Source organism: Apteryx mantelli, chromosome 1, assembly GCF_036417845.1.
Source record: "Apteryx mantelli isolate bAptMan1 chromosome 1, bAptMan1.hap1, whole genome shotgun sequence".
In the NCBI taxonomy this organism is placed as follows: domain Eukaryota; kingdom Metazoa; phylum Chordata; class Aves; order Apterygiformes; family Apterygidae; genus Apteryx; species Apteryx mantelli.
The window spans coordinates 60,231,318-60,246,531 of record NC_089978.1 but is presented as its reverse complement, the minus strand read 5'-3'; the positions used below and the strand labels follow the sequence as shown (position 1 = coordinate 60,246,531).

At 33.8% G+C, this 15,214-nt stretch overlaps 1 protein-coding gene across 1 annotated transcript in view; it reads left to right on the top strand.

Annotated features, from left to right (window-relative positions):
• The window catches only part of DOCK9 (dedicator of cytokinesis 9), a 140,535-nt gene extending 127,620 nt beyond the window's left edge, over positions 1-12,915 (top strand). The window contains exons 46-53 of the mRNA XM_067293585.1: positions 1,225-1,347; positions 1,703-1,816; positions 3,316-3,462; positions 5,627-5,837; positions 7,336-7,526; positions 8,782-8,882; positions 9,065-9,203; positions 11,665-12,915. Of these exons, the coding sequence (XP_067149686.1) occupies positions 1,225-1,347; positions 1,703-1,816; positions 3,316-3,462; positions 5,627-5,837; positions 7,336-7,526; positions 8,782-8,882; positions 9,065-9,203; positions 11,665-11,787 (1,149 nt within the window). The 3' untranslated portion in view covers positions 11,788-12,915. The remainder of the gene's footprint in view (positions 1-1,224; positions 1,348-1,702; positions 1,817-3,315; positions 3,463-5,626; positions 5,838-7,335; positions 7,527-8,781; positions 8,883-9,064; positions 9,204-11,664) is intronic.
• Positions 12,916-15,214: the final 2,299 nt, after the last annotated feature.

The following is a 15,214-nucleotide window of genomic DNA, read 5'->3' as shown; positions in this document are numbered from 1 at the left end:
CTACCAAGGGGAGGAGGAGAGTGGAGTGGCATTGCATCCCTTCCAGGGATGAAGGGAGTTATTTCCAGCTTTTGGCTTCACCGCTAGGCTACAGGGATAGTACCAGGATGTCTCAAAGAGTAGAAACGTAACATTTTCCATCTCTTCTCAGTCTCAGACTTGGATTCTAGGGGAGATTCTTAGAGCTCCAGGCACGTTTGCAGAGGACTGAGATACATGTTAGCATATGTTGATGGATAGGGACTTAATAGTGGTTCTGTCACACCCTAAGCTGTGACCGAGTATAAGACAGTTTAGTCACAGAAGCTGTATCCTGTTGCATATCGTCTGTACTGTGCATTTTATAGTCTAGGTAAGGGAATTTAGCCAAGTAATTCTGAATTTATGAAAAAAAAAAAAAAGAGAAGCAATAATATTTGAGTTTTCTTTGTTATGTTTATGAAGTAAAATGAATTAAATTCACAGAAAATGAAGGATTGTGACAAACTGAAGGAATAGACTTCATAATTATGATCTAAATGCTATAATGCAAACTATATGTTTCTATTTAACTTTAAGCAGAGTTTTTATTTAACCTTAAATAACTATCTTTTTTGCTAGAGGGGTATTAGGATCAAGCTAAAAACAACAAAGCCAAGGTGGTTTCTTGCTTGTGACTCTTTTTTGACCATTCTAGATTTCTCAACTTCTCTGAGTGTTGTTATATGCCATTTTCATTTTCGACTAAGTATAGAAAATTCAACTGGCTTACCTTAATAATTACTCTGCGTACAGATTTTGGTAGTCTCTTGCTGTTATGTTGGTTATGTAATTTATTTGATAGTTTCCTTCAGAATTATGACAGTCAAGTGTTCTGTTCCACTGCCTTTTTAAAATAATATTCTTTGTGAAGAAAAAAACACTTTGAAAAAACATTTTGCAATATAAGACAAGTTTGGGTCCTCATCTAGATGTAATTTGTAGACTTAAGAAATCAAGAGTAAAGAAGAATGCTGTATGCAGTAAATGCAACAAGTACATGTATACATTTAGAACACTCTCCGGGGTTTTTTGTTTCCTTTTAGCATCATTTAATCGCCACAATAATTTTAGTTCACCATGCGCAGATAATTTTGTTTTAAGACATACTCCCTTTTTCCTTGGGAAGAATTTCAGCATAATTATTTGACATGCTTTTCATGAGCACTGAATTGTTTCTGTTTTTCAAATGTGTATCCAATCTAGGATGTGCTCATGGAATTGTTGGAGCAGTGTGCTGATGGACTCTGGAAGGCAGAACGCTATGAACTGATTGCTGACATATATAAACTTATAATTCCCATTTATGAAAAACGGCGAGATTTTGAGGTACTAAATCTATTCTAAGAATATTTGAGGGAGGGCAAAAAGAAACCCTAGGTCTTCCAGTCTAACTGCATGATACATTGCGCCCCCAGGGTAAAACAGTATTAAAATTGTAACTGAAATATGAATGTACTGAAATTTTGGAATTCTATTTAAAAGAATATATAAAATGTTTTTTCTTTAAATATAAATAATATTTAAGGTTTTCGCTCTGATACAAGTGTTAAACTTATTACTACTGTTTTATAAAATATTCTTTTTAGTTTATATTAACTGTAAGGACATTATTCATAGTTGTTTTGAGATAGGAGTGTTCTACTTTGTTCTGTTATCCCGTGATTGTTGCTCTTATTTTTAGAGGCTCGCTCATCTATATGACACTCTTCATCGAGCATACAGTAAAGTAACAGAAGTAATGCATACAGGCAAGAGACTTCTGGGAACTTATTTCAGGGTAGCATTCTTTGGACAGGTGAGCATTTATCTGTGGCATGCAGATATATATATATATACTATTTATATATATATATATATATATATATATATATATATATATACTATTTCAGGGTCTTTATTGATAATCATGACATAGAAAGCATGAGAAATGTGTTATATGAGAAATAATTAAACATCATAAGTAATCTTGTTTAAAACATTTATCAATCCCAATACAATTCTTCTTTATCTTCCTCAGTAAATTTTTTGCTTTTTTTCTTTTTCTTTTTTTAATTTACTGTCTTAAGGCAGCGGTAAGTTCTCTATAATGTCAGTTCTTAGCAATGTATTGACTTAATGTCTTTAGTGCTGCAGTGTGGTTTGCAAGACTGCTTATTAGATTGCTATGCATTTGTAGCCATTGCAATTCAAAAAATAACATTAAGTTCCATATACAGAAAAAATCACTCTTTTCTGTACATCAGTATTGCATGCTTCAAGTTCTGGCTGTGTAAACAGACAGCTTCACATCCTCTAGTATTTGTCTACACCGCATATTTATCAATATATCACACAGTAACAAAGTAATACACTTTCTACATGCATAGCCCAGTTGTTAATTGTTCAGCTGAGCATGAATCCTCTGAGCAGTATAATTTTACATGTATTCTGTTGTCTTTTATAACTTTATAGCAATACCAGTTTACAGACAGTGAAACAGATGTTGAGGTAATTACAGCAACCGCTTACAAAGCAAGCGATGCAGTAAAAACTACTGCATTTCAGCTTAGTTTGATATGGGTATTTTTGTCAGTCTAGCCTGTGTTTATACATGATCTGTTGTGCTTTTCTATTTTGTCTGTTTCATTTTATGACAAAAATATTTATTTTCTGATTTCAAACGTAAACTCAAACACGGCTTGTTGTTTTAAACGAATCACCTGTTTCACTTTCCATGTACTCGCTGTTGGATTCAGTCGCAGTTTTAAAACAAATGATTTGTGCACTGAAAAAAAACAAGCTTGTACTAGTATGGTACAACATAATATTAAGCACTTTAAAGAAATGAAACTTCATTTTCTGGAATTGAATTTGTATTACTATATAAAGACAATTTTCAGATTATTTTTATGTAAGCTATTGTCAAAATGCTCAGCTGTGAACCAGATAGTCCTGTTGGGCAATGAGATTTCTGTTTTGGCAAGTGAAACGGTGCTGAAAACTCACTTTTAAATAAAAGTGACGATTTTTTTTATCTCAAAGGCTTGGCACACCATAAAATTACAACAGACCTTTTAAAATTGTAAGTTTGTATGCTTCCATTATCTTTCACTCATTCTGTAGTAGATAATTACATTTTTCTGTCTTTTGATTCCCTTAGGAAAACTTTTTTACTTAGATTTTAATTTCTGTTTATTTACTTTTGCTTGAAACCTGATGTTAAATGTTTACATTTGCTTTGAACCACAACTGTTATGTTCATCTTAATCATGCCCAATGTTTTTTCAAGATTTTGATTAATTTGTTTTTTTACAGGGATTCTTTGAGGATGAAGATGGAAAGGAGTATATTTATAAAGAACCGAAACTTACTCCTCTTTCAGAAATTTCTCAAAGACTACAAAAACTCTACTCTGACAAATTTGGATCTGAAAATGTCAAGATGATCCAGGATTCTGGCAAAGTATGATTTTTATTCTCTCCAGAAGAATTCTAATATATAACTTCCTTCCACAGACCTACTTGAAATATTCTGGGGTTGCTGTCCTTTACTCATTTGGTACACAAACATGCACGTCCAAAAACTCTGCTGGTTAAAGGGCATGAGAGAAATATCATCTCCTATTAAGTTTGCTATTAAGAACAGATAAAAAGATTAATTTTCATAGTGTCACCTTTCTAAATAAATTTTTATTATGATTTTTTTATTATGATTATGATTTTATTATGATTACCTCATTTGTTATCTTTAACTGTATTTCTTGCCAGTTCATGCACAGTCATTCTTTGGAAGTTCTCCCTTTGGTGCGTCTGAAGAGCAGAGTCCAAGCTCTGCCGAAATAAGGAACAGACCACTCTCCTGAAAGAAAAAAAAAAGGACCATATAAAAATAACATTTTAATGCTATGTCAAATGTTCTTGTTATCCTTTGCCTACATCTCTAACCCTGTTCAATTTTACAAGTGCTTGAATGGTAGAAACAACTATTCTCATGAAGTTATCTGGTGAAATCTAGGAGCAAATAGCAATTTTGCCAGTGTGGGATTAGACCTAGCTAAAGTCTCCCAGGACCCTCATACCTCATCCTCTTTAACTGTGGTATGCTGCTAACAAAGCCCAGGATCTAGTGTACAGTGGTGTAAACCTGCTTTTTTTCAAAGCCTAATTAAATATTTTTCTGAGATAAAATTTGTCACTTGTCTGTTGGGCCTCTGTAGTCCACTCCTCTGCTTTTAGGTTAAGATTTGTCATAGGAAATGCTTTCCTTTGTAACTGAAGGCTTCGAAGGTGGTGCATGGAAGAGGACTACAGTCGCTATAGGTTGAGGAGAACACATACTGCATAAGATGCCGCTCTGAATTCCTTTCATCTTCTTAGCAAAGGCTAAATTTCATGTCGTGGAAAGCAAGAGATTTATAATGTACCTTCAGTTTTTCACAGCCCTTCCAGTGTACTTAAATAGTTTAAATTTACTAAATTCTAGTTAATTGTAATTCGTATGCTTGTCAGCATTTGTAGGGAAACTTTTCTACCAGCTGTATCAGATATGTCAGCTGTGCCAGTGGCATATAAGTTACCACTTAAGTTCCAGTCCAGTAGTCTGAAAACATTGCAGATTTTTTACAAATTTAATCAAACAGCATGTTCCAATAAAACAGGATGTCAGATGGCATACTTTAGTTCTGTTCCCATTTGCTACAGGATTTACCTGATGACTTTGTGTGCATTTGCATTATTGTTTTTCACACTTAGTTTATAGAACTGAAATGGCTCATAGACAGGCAGAGAATACATGAACATTTGTAGTGGGATTAAAATGTCAGGCTGCAATTTTTAGTAAGATGCATGTGTTTAAGGTCCCCTCTTTATCCATTGCTTGAGAGAATTTCCAAAAAAAACCCAAAAACCACACCCAACTCTTGGTCCATTTAGGGACCATGCTGGCAAAAGATTTTGGAGGCCTCAGCTACTGGAACTGGAGATTAGCTGCTGCTTTTACGAAATTAAAGATCTGCCAGCCCCTGTGCCTCAATTTCATCCAGTTCCAGAACCAAAATGAACTAGTTTGCAGTGAGTCCTGAAAAGCAAAGCCTACAATTTTCCCTGTTCCCCCCAGTAGATTTTGTGGGGACCCCCACAGGGTGTCTTAGCTGGGCAGCCAGAAGGGGAGGAGTGCCTCCTCAAGATGCTATCTAGAGTATTTAAAATGTAACTTTGTATTTTTAGTTACTAACTTTTTATATCTCACTAACAATTTTTGGTTTCCAGTCAATTTTTGTATCAGCCATCACGGAGGGCAAGTATTTGTTTCTGAATTTCTGTTTCTATGACTTTTCTTGAAATCCAGTATTAAGTGTAAGCATAGGTAAAATTCCATATTATGTTTTGTTTGCAGTTCTGCATACAGCAAATATTGTAAATGATAGCGTTAAAAAAATGCATGCATCTGTTGTCTTCCTAATACTTAGAAATCGAAATCAGAGCAGCACTTTCAGAGCATTAATGTTTGTTGTTTGTAGTAATTTACGGGATAAGACACTGAATTTAATTTCTGAAAGTTGTGTGACTACAATTAAGTTTACTTTATTCACAACATAACTATTTGGTTTTTTTGCCGTATTTTTAAGGTAAATCCTAAGGATTTAGATTCAAAATATGCATATATTCAAGTTACTCATGTAATTCCGTACTTTGAAGAAAAAGAGTTGCAAGAAAGAAAAACAGATTTTGAAAGGACTCATAACATTCGTCGCTTTATGTTTGAGATGCCTTTTACTCAAGCTGGTAAAAGACAAGGAGGAGTGGAAGAACAGTGTAAACGACGAACTATTTTGACAGGTAGCTAGTTGCATGGAATTTGCCTTTTAAAGAGAATTGCTCTGTTTGCTTTATACTTAATTCTTGATACTAGTTTTTTTTATATATAGTATATTTTGTCAGAAAATCATTTAGAATATTTCACACGTGACTTGGAAATGACAAGAATTGCAAAGTATACTAAAATATTGTTAGACAAAATCTTTAAAATGAGTATATACTTGAGAATAGCAGTCACAGTGACATGCAAACACACTTATAAATGACCTTTTGAGAGTACATGTCATTGTGTATTTCTTAATCCTTAAGTTTTGGGAAAAGAGAGTAAAATCTCATATTTGAATAGGTTTTAACTAGTCCTCCCTTTGAAAATAATTTTCCTTTTTAATAATGGAATGTGGGGGAGTCTTCCCTCCCTTTCCTGTGCCCACCTTTTGCTATAATTCATTTAAAATAGTGTTTTTACTCTATCTGTTTTGTCTTTTTCAGCACTCTTTCAGCCTTTGGAACTGTAAAAAGCCGTGTTGGTTGTCTTGATTAAAAATAGCTGAAAGAACTTGAATGCAGGTCCTAGTTTGATTCCCAGTTCTATTCCATTGTAACTTTGGACTAAACACTGTGCTTTAGGTTCTTTTTTATTAGCTTTAGAAGGGAGATGCTGCATGTCTTCCTCCCCATAGGCTCAAACTTCAAAGATATTTAATTCTCTGATACAAAACATTTTGATATTATAAGGCAGATAAGTAGAAGTTATGGTGTCTTTGGTAGTATTTTTGTACAACATGTAAACCAGGTTTTGTGAAATAACAAGTTACGCTTTAAATGAAAGTAGGAGAATTAATTCAGGTGGTATAATTCTGTTCTGTTTGGGTATTTTCATTTCACCTACCTAAACTCCTTTACAGTTATCAGTTAAAATATTTTTCATAGTTCTGGCCAAAACTAGTTTTTCAGATTGGTTTCTTCAAGGGATAATCCAAGTAGAAATTTTTTTGTCTTTTTTCTTTAAGCTTCAGGAAGTACTAATCTGGAGTCTAGTTTTCCTTATTTAAAAAAAAAAAAAGATCAGTTTAAGTTTTATCTCCAATAAAAGCGTGAGACTATATATTGCTATATTAATATAGCAATAAATGCAATTTAAATAAATGAGTTTATCATATCAACTGATCATAGCTAATACTTGTAAGGAAATAGAAAATCTACTCTTGCTGGTTTTTTATTCTTCTCCTTTTTGAGATATGTGCATTATAAGCAATTCTTTTTACAGTTCTCATATGAAATAAGTTCTAATAATTTATTTCTTATTGTTACTAGTAGTAATAAAAATATTTCATCATTTTTGTAATGCACGTAATGCTATAATACTTTTTCAATATTTTGTTCCCGTTATATAACAATGTTTTATTAAATTGGGTGACAAATTACACAAAATGTGATTTTTCACATAAAATTGCATGAAAATATACATTACTTTAAAAAGCCCTTTTTCTAACTGTGTTAATCTCTTTTCTGTCCATAGCTATACATTGTTTCCCATATGTGAAAAAGCGCATTCCTGTGATGTACCAGCACCATACTGATTTAAACCCAATTGAAGTAGCCATTGATGAAATGAGTAAAAAGGTTGCAGAACTCAGGCAGCTTTGTTCTTCAGCTGAAGTAGATATGATCAAATTGCAGCTGAAGCTACAGGGAAGCGTCAGTGTTCAGGTAAGACCATATAGTTTGCCATTTTACTTGTTTCTGTCCTTGGAAAATTATATAAGCAGCAGTTTTATCATTAGTTTCTATTCTGTATTCAAGAATGTTCTAACTTAGAAATATGCTCAACATACGAGGTTATTTTCAGAGTAGGAAAAACAGTAAAAGTATTCAATCTTTACACTGATTGTTTGACAGTTATATGAAAAGATTAATCTTAAGATGTCTTGAATTTATGGTGGTCTGTGCCACTTCAGATTTTAGTGTAAAGTTGAAACTAGAATAAAATTGTGACTTCCCACATGAGGATGAATTAACATATTTTGCCTGAAGATAGGTCTGCTCAGGTTGGATTCAACATGGTCATTATTGCTTTTGTGTTCTGGTGAGATCTGTAGGGAGCTGAAGGGGGTGTGCCAAAATATAGGAGGAGGATAATAGAAGAAAATTTCACTGTGCAACAGTCTGTTTTGCCTAAGGAAGGCAAGAACCAAATGTAGTAGAAAGAAACCCTCAGATTCACCAGTGTAGGGTACAGACAGTGATCATAGCATATACAGGTCAATATTTAAAGGGCCTTAAGATTGCAGTGGTAAAAACGCTACTCTGCTATTTTTAACCAATTCATATCAAAGGAACAGTAAACACGGGGTCATCTGAAATGAACTGTTGTCATGTTAAAGAAAAAAGAGTAGTTGCAGAATCAGGAAGTGATCAACATAGCGTCTAGGAGGGAGAGAAGGGAGGGGCTGTTACTGTTAATATAAAAAAATAACAGGAGCTTTCTTCTGTGAGAACGTACCTAAAATTATTTGAAAGAGAATATGAGTTGAAAATAGCTGAATCCACTTTTCCACACACCTGCTGTAATAGCACAATTAAATTTCTGCTATTTACTGCGGAATTTTCAGCATGAAAGAGTGTTTTCAATAGATAAGGAGACCAAACAGTAGTAGACTTAGCTCTGTTTGTTTGTTTGTTTGTTTCCTTTCCTAATTTCATAAGTAATGATAACAAATTGGCAGTATTAGCAGTTACTTTGTCTTCTTGCCTCATCTTTGAAGTGATATCTTTGTGCCAAGAAGTGTTCACACAGGGTGCTGTCCTTCTCTTATGTTCCAACTCCAACAGTTGTCCAGTTTCTTTGAAATCAGTGTATTCTAAGAAAAGCAAATCAGATATAAATCTGTAGTATCTGTTATTGCTGAGACAATATGGTTAAATAGAGAACTTACTTTATTTTGTAATCTTCATTCTTTTTTAGGTTAATGCTGGTCCATTAGCATATGCAAGAGCTTTCTTAGACGACACAAACACCAAAAGATATCCAGACAATAAAGTGAAACTACTGAAGGAAGTTTTTAGGTATGTTTATTTTTTTAAGATTGATTTATTTATTTTTTTTAAATTGACAAGATAAGATTTTTTTCTTTAATACTTTTAATGTTAATCATGCTCTGAGTGCATTAAAAAGCTAGTATTTTGAATTACTCTTTTGGATTTTACATTCCTGCTTAAGATCTTTCTTATTATTTTATGTAAATCAGGCAATTTGTTGAAGCTTGTGGACATGCTCTGGGTGTAAATGAGCGACTTATAAAGGAAGATCAGTTGGAATACCAAGAAGAAATGAAGGCTAACTACAGAGAAATGGCAAAAGAGCTTTCTGAAATAATGCATGAACAGGTATGTGCTGAGATTAAATTATAAATACCACCATTCAGAATGTTGCTGTAATGTGATCCCACAAAGAAAAATATGCATTATGCTTTACATTAAAGGATTGTGCTGTTTTGGGTTTTATTCCTATTGAACTGTAATCACATCATGGAATTCTGTAACTCAGTTTTTTCCGTCTGTGAATTTCCTCTGCATGCTTTCTTGAACTTTGGAATTAAGTCCTCCTCATCAAGAAAATAAGTCTAATTGGCACCAAGCTGCTTTTATAAGAGAGGAAGACTATAGTAAAGATGAAAAAAAATTGTGTGACAGGATTATACTTATCATTTATACTGCATGTGTGTAGTTATAGAGATCTTTATTCAGTGATCCAGGAAGTTCATTCTCATCTGTACTTCCTAATAATTGTAGGAGGATTTCATCTGCAAGCTTATCCCTTTTTATTTAGATTTTGGAGATGTAAGCATTTACCTTCTCAACAAAGAGGTAAAGATCTTTCAAGAGGTACTCCATCAGATTTTCTTGAGAGGAACCCCTCCACAAGAGGGCGATAAGGGAAAAGGAAAACAAAAACTCTCATGGAGCAAGATGTAGGACTTTGTATCTGGGAGCTATAGCAGAAATGCCTTCTGACTTCAGAGGCAAGGATACCATCTCCAGGAAGACAGGAAGGCTGAAGATTGATGCTTAATCCCTGCCTTCTTGAAGATTTTATTTATTACTTCAGGTTCCTTTTCTTTTATCCACTGTTATTTCTGTAATCTTCTCCCAAAGCCATAGAATGGTTCGTAGTTCTTAACCTTCAAGATACGTATTTCTGAGCCACAAAGAATACCTGTGTTTTCTGGTAATAGTTCACATTAAAACTAAATACTTCTATGATGTAACTGGTGAAGCACAAGAACACAGCAACTGCATAGGCTGTATTTTCATCATCTTATTCTTTTGTTGCACTGTTAAAGAGAAAAGCTTAGTACACATCTAACTTTTTTTAATCACTGATACAGTAGAGAATACTGTGAGACAAGGTTTGTAGGGAATGATACCATTTTATCAGAACCACTGTTATTTTTAATAAGAATAAGTAACTGTTCAGATGTGCCTGTAGAGAAAAACAGTTTTGAAAGATCTTTGGAACAGGAAAAGAGATTGCTTAGCTGACAAAAAGGGGACAGTTTGACTGTACTTCAATGTGATTTATTGAAAAACAGAAAACAGTGGATTGTTTTAGAAAGGAGGATAAGATTGGATGGCTGATCAAGGCAAACAAGGTATTTGGGAGAAATAGGTAGCCGCACAGAAAAGAAAGGAAAATGTTTTGGACAAGTGATTTAGTAGGATAATAAATGAAAGATTAATCTTCCCATTATATAGGAATAAGTAAAAGTATATAATGACAATTTGAACACAAGAAGAAGAAATGTTTTAAACTCAGTCCAAGACGTGTTTGTTCAAAAAATACTCAGATGAGTTAGTTTCCAAGGACTGGGGATATGGGAAAGCAATGTCATGCCTGAAACTTCAGGAGTAAATCAAATTGTCTACCAGTACACAAGGAGAAGAAGGGACAAACAACTGAATCCCGTAGGATAGAGTGAATGGGATATGAAAGTACAGCACTGGCTGCAGTAGTGTGTACTATTATCCTACCACTATGTTTTTTTCTACAGATGTAATTAGATGTAAATAAGTTAATTAAAACATACTATGTAAAAATTAGATTGGTCACTTCTCAGAAGGTTTAGGATCATAAGAGCCTTCACCGAAATCTTTAAAAATGTCACCTTTACATGACTACTTATTGGTGTGTTTGGAAATAGAGCTTCTCACAGTGTTTGTTCCAAGGTCATTGCAGAAACTTAGCTGCCTTATAATAGTGTGGTGTTTAAATGGTTACAAAAGCTTTGTTACGAAGAATATTTTATAGAAAAGAATCTTAACGGACTTCTCTTTTTTTTTTTCCTGTGCTGCTTGCAAACATGATCAGATGGGATGGTAATTAATTTTCTTTATTTCTGCTGTTAGCTCGTCTAACTAATCTTTATATAATTCCTTTTAGCTAAGGATTAATGTTTATTTTCATTATAAAAATTGTAGCTAGTTCAGAACAAGTTTGTTCTTTCTTTCTTTACTCATAATATAGCTGGGAGTAGTAGTTTCTCCAATCACCTTTTGCAAGTCTGTAGCCATCATCTGAGAAAATGCTGTCACACATACAGTGAGTGTAAAACTTTTAGTCTTTTGAAAGGAATGAATCTAGTTCTACTCAGTGGTAGAAAAGCATTCCTAGTGCCAAAACCTCACATAGGGCTCACATGATTGATAGGTCAGATATTTCTAATCTTAACATCAGTAAATTTGTAGCTGTTGAGAATAAAGGTTTTTTTCGGTGCTCAGCTTATGTCATTTTTATAAATGTTTGTGTCATTTTGTGAAGTTTTGGTAAATTTATGTTTTCCGTTTTAAGATTACTCCTGTTGAAGAAAAGACCAGTGTAATGCCTAATTCACTACACATTTTCAACGCCATAAGTGGAACACCAACAAGCACAACAGTTCATGGGATGCCCAGTTCTTCATCAGTTGCATGATTGTTTTGTAAAGGAAAGTATGGGTTTTTTTAAGTCTGTGGATTTGCTTCATTGTGCGCAAACTCAGGATGAATTTGAAGCTAAATGTGGGGCACATGCAAGCTGCATAACGCATATAGAAGTCTGAGCACTCTTAAATCTCGGGGCAGGCAGTGATAAGCTAATAGCAGTTACTGGTAGTAGTCTTTTAGAGTAAGTAAGGGGGGTGCACATGTATTTTTTTAATTCTGCTAGTAACATTTAAAAGCATTCACAATGTCATTGCAGAGGTGCGTGTTGGGAAATTAAAAAGTTGAAGTTAATTTCTCTTTTTCATTAGAAAGTATTATTAAAATGAACTGCACATTACAAAAAGTGTTGTGGGATGTAATTTTGCAGATATGTAACATTCAGGTGTTCTTTTTGTGTATGGCACAGAGATTGGTTTCAAGGACAAGAACTATTTTGGGATTAGACAGAGACACTAGTTTTTTGGGTTTAATGGAACTGACAATTGTAGTTTTTGTACCATTTGCAAATTGTTGTGCTTTATTTTATACCTTGTTGCATTTTGGAAGTATGTGAGCTTAAATCTTATTAAACAACTAAATACAACCAAAGGTCTGTATTAATGAACACCAAGTTATACTAAAATATCGATAGTAGTAAACTGCTGTGTACATATTGTTTGTTAATACAGTCCATACATTCTGTACATAAATGTATTACATTTCTAAGCATTTTTTAATATTCATACCAGCTCTTAGCCTTCTGCTTTCAGTTTATTGTGAAAATTTGCTCATTCCAAGTATATTCAGATTTTACAGTCCATTTATTCCTGTATATAAATAAGTGCAATATAAGGATGTATACAGTCTTTGCTATGTTAGGTTTATATGCAGTTATTAAAAAAAAAAAAAAAAAACTTTTTTGCCAAAGCAATGGAGTATGTAATTGGTGATCATAGTTACTGTGGTAAATGGTGGTATAATTTAAAGCTTTTCCCATATTCTTTTAAGACATTAATTTAGTGATTTTATATTTGGGGGAAAATAAAGGTTTTTAATTTTATTTAACTGGAAGCACTGTCCTGCTGTAATTAAACATTCTGTACTACATCTATATTAAAAGGAAAAAAGTAGTTACTTTTCCTGCTGTGTGTTCTGGTTTTTATTTTGGATTTATGACTGAGATTGGGGAAAGACTGAAAGATCAAAGCTTGATCAGAAAACTGGCTTTTTGCAACCAAAGGCTCCCGTGTTTCTTGGACAGAGAACAGGAAAAACAAACATTGATAATGACTCTAACTTTTTCTTTATATGTCTCTTCATGCTATCTGTAAAGGTGACCATTTTAACCCCTTTTAAAGATTTTGAGAGTGGCCTTTTCTTTTCAGAGGTATTATGTTGAATGTGTAATGAATTATGTAAAGCCATTTAGACTCTATAAATATCTTCTGGTCTTGACACAGTTGATGAATTTGTTTAAATTATAGCTATAGTTATTAAGCAGAATTTCCCTTTCAAGTTACAAGTAGTAGATATTTATTTTGTGAAGACTAATAGAGCATTTTCTGCATGGGAAGGAGTTTTATATTTTATTCCCCTCTCTATGTAAAACTTGAAATTTTTTTCTGTAAGAACAAAGTTTAATTGAAATTGGTAAAGTGCATTGGAAATGCTACACCTTGTTTAGTTGATACGTCTTGCGACTGATGCTAAACCACCAAGATTCTGGCTAGCTGTATGACTCTGTTTTGCTGTTTGGATTACACTAGGAAGGACTAGCTAGCTGGAAAGACAACACGGAGGAGGCTGAAGGGATTTAGATAAATAATTTTTCACTACGAATCCTTAGGGCGGCATCCTTTTGTACGTGTGGACTTATTGAGCTGCTGCTGTGTTGCAGTGTGGGAGGCTGGATGATATTAAATGCCATGCAGTTGTGGCTGAAGGGACACCACACATTTTAAAACCAGCATCTGTGGGGAGACTCTTCCCTTCTACCTTGCGGTGGCATATGTCTTTGTTATTTATTTCCCCAGATCCTGGATGATGCAGCCATGGACTGCACAATTGCTACATACAATTTAATAGACTCATGTGTGAATTCAGCTAATGTCATGGTTTTTTAATTACTTCCTTTAAAGCTTCTCCCTCTCCTCCTTGTCCTCCCTCCCACTCTCTCTTTTAAGATTCATTGATGCTGGATAACTGGACAGCAAGTGTAGCTTCTTAGGATGGTGATCTTTGTAGCTATTGCTTTATAATCTGTCTTATGTTTGTCACTGTGATATAAGACTGCCAAAAATTTGAATGTTCACTTTGACAAAAGAAGGTGGGGGTCATGAAAATTATGAACAAAATTGACAGCACTAGAGTTGAGATCTTTATTGCAGGCTCATGTGTGAAAATAAATATTCTTTTAAGTTAGTTTAATTTCCATTTAATATTTTAAAATTTGGTATAAGTTTTAACTAGCTTTCCACAGACAGATAAATTTCAAATGAACAGAAGTGAGAGGTCAGATTTTTTTAAAGAGTGTAAGAAAAAAAAAAGCCCACTTTGGAACACTGCTGAATAAACAAATTTGAGCTGGCATTTAGGGTTTTAAAAAAAAATGGAAATTCGAAGCCTAGAAAGAATATGAACGGAAATTGGCTGTGTCACTTCGTGCTGTTCAACATTATTAGTGCTACAGCTACCAAGAGAGAGCTGAAACTTCTGATAGAGCTGTTAATGAACAAGTGATTTTTTTTAATTGCTTGAATTGTAAATGGAACAGATAAGTTCTCAAGGGCATGCAGATAACTGTAAGAAAGGAACCTTAGTTAAGCAAAATTGTTTAATTTATTGCTCGTACCACGTTTCTCAGAATTCTTTAAATGTTGTTGTTTAATGGGAGACAAATACAGAGCTATATTAGATTTAGTGAAGTTTTAGAAGCCACTTTAACTGGCACATAAGGGGCAAAAACCTTTTATAATTGGTCTAATAAAGTGGAAAACTGGCAATATAACTACCTAGACTTTTAAAAGGCTTGTGACAAAATAAGAACTTCTGTTCATCCACTAGCACCCTGTTGAGGTTTTTTTCAGATTCCTTAAAACTTTGTTCTCTCACCATCATCAGTGATGGACCTTTGTCGTGACTAGATAATTTGAAATAGTTAAATGTATTTTCATCACAGTATGCTAGTAGACTGTAAAATAAAAATAGTCTTGAGACTATTTAGTATGCCTAGAATGATTGTGACTGGCATTTAAAAACAACACATGAGACTAAAAATAACAGCTTCCTTGAGAAGGATAAAATAGGGGAGGTGACACCCTGTGCTAAAAGATATTGTTATCTGTTTTAGAGATATTGGTAACTCAGAACCATGAGATCTCGAATGGAAATGAAGCAATGTGCTAACTGATAAAGCATGAGGTAGCAATACATTGGCA